This window comes from Thermobia domestica, chromosome 2, assembly GCF_964235325.1.
Source record: "Thermobia domestica chromosome 2, izTheDome1.hap1.1, whole genome shotgun sequence".
Taxonomy (NCBI): domain Eukaryota; kingdom Metazoa; phylum Arthropoda; class Insecta; order Zygentoma; family Lepismatidae; genus Thermobia; species Thermobia domestica.
In genome coordinates, this window is record NC_137455.1 from 102,507,493 (window position 1) to 102,515,813 (window position 8,321).

General features: G+C 34.1%; 1 protein-coding gene across 1 annotated transcript; it reads left to right on the top strand.

The window, feature by feature from the left end:
- Positions 1 to 6,315: 6,315 nt before the first annotated feature.
- LOC145679115 (glutamate receptor-like) lies at positions 6,316 to 8,091 on the top strand. The gene has a single exon (XM_081749708.1). The coding sequence runs from the start codon at positions 6,316 to 6,318 to the stop codon at positions 8,089 to 8,091; it is 1,776 nt and encodes a 591-aa protein (XP_081605834.1).
- The last annotated feature ends 230 nt before the right edge of the window (positions 8,092 to 8,321 follow it).

Sequence of the window (8,321 nt, forward strand, 5' to 3'; positions counted from 1 at the left end):
TGATTACAGAAGAAAAATGCCTCGATAATTATTACAATAAATTTTGTCGTCTTTCTTATGAATTAAAACAATGATTGATCTTTTCCACTCTAGTGGCAATTTCTCCTTGTTCTAAATAAGGAGAATAGGTTTGTTCCTTGTTCCACAATGTTACCCCTCCAGCTAAAATTAACTCAGCCATAATTTCGTCTACACCTGAGGGATTTGTGTTTAATTTCTTTATAGCTATTTCTATATTTCTATACGGTTAGGCTCTGGAATATACGATTCTACTGTGTAAATTTCCCTTTCCCGACGAACATTAGTATCTGGCTGCGTGTTAACCCTTTTAGGATTTCCACTTTTGGAGATAAATTTTAGACTTTCACTCAAACAACTACTGCTTCCTTATTATTTATAGTACAATAACGGCTCATACGTCGTTTTTTACTAGATCATATTTTCCTAACGGTATCACTCGATTGTCCGTATTATACACCAGAAACGAGAAAATTGAAAAAAAAAACTGGGAGATATTTTGATTTTTTTTAAAAAAAATTGTGCCCCTATGGCCTAGGCGTAAGTTTACGTGGGATCTGATTTTTTTTAAAAAATATGTTGTTATGTACATAATTTGTTATGTGCAAAATTTCATTCTTGTATCTTGAAAACTGAGGTCGGGAGAAAATTTTGAAAGTCTGAAGGTGACCCATTTTTTTTCATATTTGTATATACATATATATAAAAATACCTAAGAAAAATGTACTACGTCATTACTATTTGACATAGAGTCGTGGTTTAAGCGTAATTTTCTTCAGTATAACGAGCCCTTTTCAACGGTATCACTCACATGTCCGTATCATATACCTGAATTGGAAAAATCGGGAAAACCGTAATTTTTTTTGAAAAAATTATCCCCTTGGGCCCGGCTCCGGTTTCACGTAGGGATCTCAGAAAAATTTAAGAAACATCCAAAAGCACACACAAAGTATGGAAAGTTCCAATCTGATATCGTGAAAACTAAAGGCGTGAAAAGTTTTTGTAATTTGCCTTAAGAAAAAAATAAAAAGTCACACCCTTCCGCCTGCACTTGGCGCCGCCAAGTTGACTGCCCGGTTGCAAAACACATTTGGGGTGTTCTTTGGTCCATCCTTGACTTGACTAATGAAATAAACCGGCTTATATATCTGTTATAGAACCTAAATAAGCGGTCAAAGACGATACTATGTCATGGTAACAAATTTAACCAAAAAGCCTAAAAATGTTAAGCAAATCGTGAAAAAGAAAATCGATTTGCGGCAGAAAGACACAAACACAAATTAAAAGTGGGAGATTATTGTGTTCTTTCTTTCTTTCTTTGTACATATTTCTGGGTATTAGCAGGATCTATGGCATTAAGCCAGTCACTATAAGTGATGAGGTCCTTCGGAGAGAATACTATGCGGGAAAGGGAGAAGGAAGAAAGGAATGGAGAACGAGAAAGCTGCCTGGAACCTGTATGTTAGGTATCATCTCGGTATTTACCTGATATGAATGGGAAATCCCAGGGAATCCTTTATCAGGATGACTGGGTTGAAGAAGCTGTTACACCCTTTCCGAACGAGTGCCCCCTTCAGAAATGAAATAATTGTGTTCTTTATAATTGCAACTATTGCTTCAAATACTTTAATTTCGTTTCATTTATTTGTTTCGCAGAACCAAAATATTTGGTGTTTGGTTCAATTCAGAATACATAGGTTCTAAATGGATTATGCTGGGGCTACAAGTTTACATTTCATTACAAAATTAATATAAAATTAACAAAATTAATTAATCATTACAAAATTAAATGTAACGAATTATCGTTTATACATATCGTTTATATATATATATATATATATATATATATATATATATATATATATATATATATATATATATATATATATATATATATATATATATAAAATTTTATCGTCCAGAAATTCTTTAATACTGTAATACACTTTATTCAATAGGAACCTTCTTACCCTTTTTCTTAAAGCACTCTAAATATACATTAGTTACGCAAAAAAAAAAAAAAAAAAAAAGTAGTCTTGTAAATATCGGTTTGTTTAGCATTTAATTATAACGTGTGCAGTGCTGCTTCAAAATGTTTTCCAGTTCTTGTACTTCTAGGCCTGCACTAGTTAACGAGTGGCTCAAAAATGAACATGTTTTCGAGCAGCGCCGTAACTTAGATTTTTCTAGGGGGGGAGGGGGGGACAAACATTAATATGCGTATTTGGACCCCCTAGAAAAAGTTGTTTTTCTAATTTTTGAGGCCTCTCTTTCTATCTTTCTCTTACTCTTTATGGCTCCCCGGAGCCTTGCACCCTCCCGAACGGCAAGATCTGTGGGACCGTTAGTCACGCCTCTGGGCCCGTTCCATACACGACAAATTAATTAAGAGGAAAATTTTGATAAATCTCAAAACCATACGAATATATATTATTTCTAGGGCTCCTAATAGTATAGACACTTTTTACTGAAATGGACCCACGACTCATTTTTGTTTTATTTACCTTGTGTGGGCTGTTTTGTTTATGTAATATAGTGAACCTATAATTTCTTGTTCGTATCGTATTTGGAATAAGAAAATTTTGTCTTAAATTGGGCCCTCTTGAACGGCGGGGAGCTTCGCTGGAGGGTAGTTGCCCCCTGTCCCCCACAAGTTATGGCCCTGTTTTCGAGCTTCCTTGTAACCAGAGATTTGGTATGTGATGAAGATAGGACATCAGAGGTAGACTGACGGTTACACCTCAGGCACTTTTATTACAGAATCAAAAGAAATAATAAGGAAGGCTAATAAGAAAAAAGTTACGCGTCAACTTCAAAAGTTTCTTTGCATCTTGATACGCAGAGTTTGAAGGAGCAATTAGGTGAATTACTCTGCAAAAATGTTGATATGTGCAGCTAGCTGGAAAAGAATATACCACAGGGTGCAAAATCTTAGGAAGTTGGGAAATTTTCTCCATTTAGTATTTTTGGAAGAAAATTTGCTAGGTGTGTGTGTGTGAATAAAGTGACACTACTGTCAAAAGTTCGCAAATTAATTAGGGTATAGTAAGTCATATATAATTAACATGTGTTCATACATAATTAACAGGTCAACTGGTGCACTCTAAAAATGAGTAAAGTCATAACAACCATAGCCATATCGTTAAACTTGCATGGTCATTGGAAACATAATTGTTATTATAAAACATATAAAAAGTACGTTCTATGTTACCAGAATCATATGAGAAAATTGTTATGTGCTGTATAAAACATATAGAATTATCATTTTTATAGTTAAACGTATAATATACATACGAGGTTGATGCAAAAATACAGTGAATAATTTTATTAGAAACAAAGTAATAAGCTTTATGGAATTTGAATACATTGAATACATGGAATATGAATACATTGACTTTCACAGTAGATCATCCAACAGCAAATCTTTGTTCGTGGTATTCTTTAACTATGCTTCAACAATTGAATTGTGTGTCGGAAGGTACTCTAACATGAATGCACGGACGTTAATCCCACCGTGGACATGTTCTCTAATATTTGTAAAACGGTTTTCTTTTCTCCCCCAATACTGTAAGTATCTTAGGTTAACTATGACCCAAAGAGATTCAATCATGTAACAGTTTTCTACATCCACAAAACAATGTTAAACAAGGGGGTACAGACCCGTAACCAGCCCGAAAATGTAGGGGGGCGGTGGAAGTTAGGGGGGCGATCAAAAAATATAGTTCATCACCATATTATAGTTCATTTGCAAGCCTACTGTGAAAATTTTAGAGGGGGGCAGTAAAAATTTAGGGGGGCGGCCCCCCTAAACCCCCCTGGATACGGGCCTGACTGGGTATGAAAAAGTAGCACAAAATTTGTTTCCAATAGTAAAAACAGACCGTAAATTTTCGGCCCTATGAAGATGAAGGTGGAGTATCTAAACTGTAAAATAACAAACTTTTTTGGGGGGTTCAGATAGCGAGCAGCAAAGCGAGTTTAGTTTAGCTAAAATAAATAAATAAATAACAATTTTCAAATATTTTTAAGCACACATTGTTGAGCCTCTTTTTTACATTAGTATGGTGTAGGCTTATAAGCCGAAAAAGCTGTTTTCAAAACTTTATTGTTTCTGACACGTAGAATACTCACTTCGCAGTACCATTTTATCATTATTTTATTTTTGACATACACTTGGTGTCTTTAACTAAAATTGTGAAACAAAGTTGAGTTTTACTGAGTTGAGTTGAATAAGCAAACTGTGAAATGTATGCGTGCTTTTCCAGTTACCACATTTTCCAAAAAAAAAAAAATAAATAAATAAAAAAAATAAAATAAAATAAAATAAAATAAAATAAAAATAAAAAAAATAAAAATAAAGGTAAAAATGGAACACAAAAATTTTAAGTTTTGGTTTCCTTTTTAAGTCAAAAATGCTTTAAAATGCAATGTACGAAGATAATTTTTAATTTTTTTTTCGGGAGAGGACCCCCTGCTTTCCTAAGGTTATTCCATACACCCCCCGTAAAAATTTATGTGCTGCTGACGTCAATGCATGAATGTATAAATTAAGCATGGAATAAATAAACCAGGTCAAAGAAACTTTTAAACGAAAATATGATCTGGCGCCATTTCTGTAAAAGTAGTCTACTATTAGGAACCCCAAAAATAATATATATTTTTTACAGCTTTAAGATGTGTCAAATGTTATCCCTTCAAACTAATTCATGAAGTATGAAATGGACCCACTATATCATTTACAAAAGAACTGTAAATATTTTAAGATTCTGTTACTGCCCCAGCATCTTAACGAAGTATATTTTCCTAATACGATGCAGAAATGCGTAACAAATCTATTACATACCCTGCTACAATCTATGTCGGGTTGATTTGATGTAACCAATTGAAGATGGCTATTTATTATTTTTACGGTTTAAGTTTGTTGTCTTCTGAATTCGCCACGTCTTAGAACTGGCTGAAAATGAATAATACCTATTTATTGATTTCTTAGTTACGTACGCTCACGGGTTACATTTTAGAAATCTAATTACGTTATATATTATGTTATTTCGACAAACGTACGTTGAATTTTGTCATTTTCTGTCAGATTTGTCATTTAATGTTGTTCACATTAATGTCATGTAATATATTACAGTACCATTGTAATTCAGAGGTACTTACAGAAGTAATATAAAGCACACACAAACACACACACACACACACACACACACACACATATATATATATATATATATATATATATATATATATATATATATATATATATATATATATATATGTATATGTGTGTGTGTGTGTGTGTATGTGTAAGTGTATGTGTGTGTTTGTGTGTGTATTTCTTTGAGTTGAACGTACTACACTTTTGCACGGAGACTAGACGAAGGGAAGTGATGATAAGATGGATGATCAGGGTAGAAAGATAAAAGAGGAAGGAAAAGCTAGAATACTGAGAAAACCCACCTACACGGTATTTGTCCACTACAAAGCATACTTGAGGGGAGCTGGAATCGAACCAGGTACCCCCGCATCAGAGGTGAGTGCTGTGCCACCGCGTCTTCCAAATATAAGATTAGAATGTAACATAAATAACCGCTACTGTAAAATAAATACTTAACCATTATATATATTTCACGGAGTAAGAGTCCAATCACTCTAACACAAGAGATTCGGACTTCTCAAAAGAAATAACTAATCGAACTTGGATAATAATTATTTGTTTTTGTTCTGAACTACCCAATGAACATATTACACCTTTAAGCCTTCTAGGGATTCTCCCTCGGGTTGCTTGACGTCCGAACCGTATCAAAACTTCCAAAGCTATGCCAGTTGAAATATTACTCCACTTTCCTATGTTGATGTCAAGGCATAAAACATTAATCGAGACCTAGATCGAGACAACTATTTATCAACCGAAACGAGACAGTGACTGTACAAAGTCTCGTCTCGTCTCGATACCATCCATAAACATAACCTTGCTCATGCAATGTTCCCATCAAGTAAAATCTACATTAGTTAAGAAAGACCTAATGCTAGTGTTAAATGTCTTACGTATCAGCCGGCATTAAGCGGTGAGGTATAATTTGATAAATCAGTTCTCTTTTTTTCTTTACATATGCAGCTTGCATCACAGAATACTTTATAGGATATAAAAATAATTGAATACTAATTTAATTTTCTTTCTTTTATTACAGATTTGAACGCTTCTTTTAAACTACCATGTATTCAACATGGCTAATGGGAATATTCTGCATTGCATGCAATTGCAAAATTGTTCATCAACATTTATTGCATTATACAATGAGTGTACCAGATGAAGATCCAGTTACACCAGTGTTGTCGTTAATAAAGAAAAATCTACTTAGTTCTGATATAAGTGCTATTTTTGTAGTCGTAAGAGAAAACGTTTCATCTATATTCTATACAAAACTCATAAAAGTGTTGCAGCATTCTGATCATCCCCTAGTGTTACTGGATTTTACAATGAACTCAGTAAGTGCTGGTGAAGAGCGAAGAGGGATTTTCTTGATAATAGCAGCTAACATGGAATCTGCGATGAATATAATAAAGAGTGGAACTAAAATGCAAATATGGTGGAAACAATCGATATTTGTTATTCTTTTAACTTCATTGGTTACCATTACTGAAGAATTTTTCTTTAGTTGTTGGAAATTGCAGATGCTTAATGTATTCGTAATATGGACTGTTGCCAATACCAAATCGTCAAATGTATATTCGTATAGCCCTTTCTTAAAAGGGCCAGTTACAGACCCAAGTAAAATAACCATTGTTTCAATCACCAAAAACAGAAGACTTGTTGAAGATATTCGCTCAAAATTGGCCAACCTGAACAGATATCCATTAATTGCGTCATCAGCTTTTCTGATTACATCCACTTCTGTGTCGCCTCAAAAGGATGATACCGTACACTATGATGGCACAGCAGGAAAGTTATTCGAGGTCTTAGCAGAAAAGATGAATTTTACACCAATTCATAAGTATATTCATCCAAGAAACTCCATAGGTTCCAAACTACCGAATGGATCTTGGAGCGGCATTGTTGGGGACCTTTTTCATGGACGTTCTGATATAAGTTGCAACGAAGTTCTCATACATTATGACCTGTTTAAACATTTGGACATAACAGATCCTCTACGATTTGACGTTTCCTCCTTCATTGTACCACGATCTACATTTGCACCTTATTGGACAAATTTTATTCTATCTGTTCGCAAAGAATGTTGGGTTCTTATTCTTGCCACAATAATTGCGACTTCCATTATTTACGCATTACACTCCAACTTCGAAAACTCATCATATGGAAGTAAGGGCATACTAACGGTATGGAGAGTATTTTTGCAGATATCTGTACGCAAGCAGCCACTTAGTATTATGAATAGATTTGTGTTTATTATATTCGTATATTTTAGTTTAGTTATTACATCTGTTTATGTAGCCCAAGTCATGAAATTCCTTGCAGCACCTCTTAGAACACCTGATTTAGATACATTACAAGACGTTGCCGACTCTGATTTATTTGTTGGTACCACAGAGGATCAAGCCATGGTCTTAAAGGAATCATCTAACCCAGCTGTTCATGAAATATACAAAAGGTTGAAAATAACTCGAGGATTGGAGGCACTAAAATTGCTGTATAGGATTGTTGAAAAAAGAGATGCAACATTTATTGCTTCGAAAAGTATTCTTACATTTTATGCGGAAAATATTCTTATTCGTCGTCCAGGTGAATCTTTGGTCCACATCGTGAAACAAAGTGTAGCAACTAACATTTCTATTTTTCCACTTCCTAAAGGATCACCATATACGTCAAGAATTAATGAGATTGTTAAGAGAATTGTGAAATCAGGGTTATTTTTAAAATGGCTTAGTGATGCCCTCAAGAATAAGGGATCATCTTCTTCACGGACGACAAAAACAGAACACGTAGTTGTGGTGCTAACTTTAGAGCATCTTTTCCCACTTTTTGGTGTTTTAATTGTTGGTCTGTCACTTAGTCTTATGGCTTTTATTAGTGAGAAAGTGATATACGCTATGAAAAGGAAGTTTTATGCGTAGATGTGTGCCTGTTTAAATAATATAACAATGCGCAGTATGTTAAGCCAAAAGTGCGAATGAAGAATGTATGTTTATTTCTTCCGTGTTACGGAGAGGTACAGAGAAAACTATAATATTTTTCATAAGTGGAAGCTTTGCTTTGTATATACTTAAACACAAACAATTTGCTGAGCAAAACAGTATATACACATAAATAAACTACATACGTGTTACAGTTTCGCCAACTAACA

Coding starts and splice junctions, on each gene's coding strand:
- LOC145679115 (XM_081749708.1), top strand. CDS start 6,316: ATGAGTGTACCAGATGAAGATCCAGTTACACCAGTGTTGTCGTTAATA.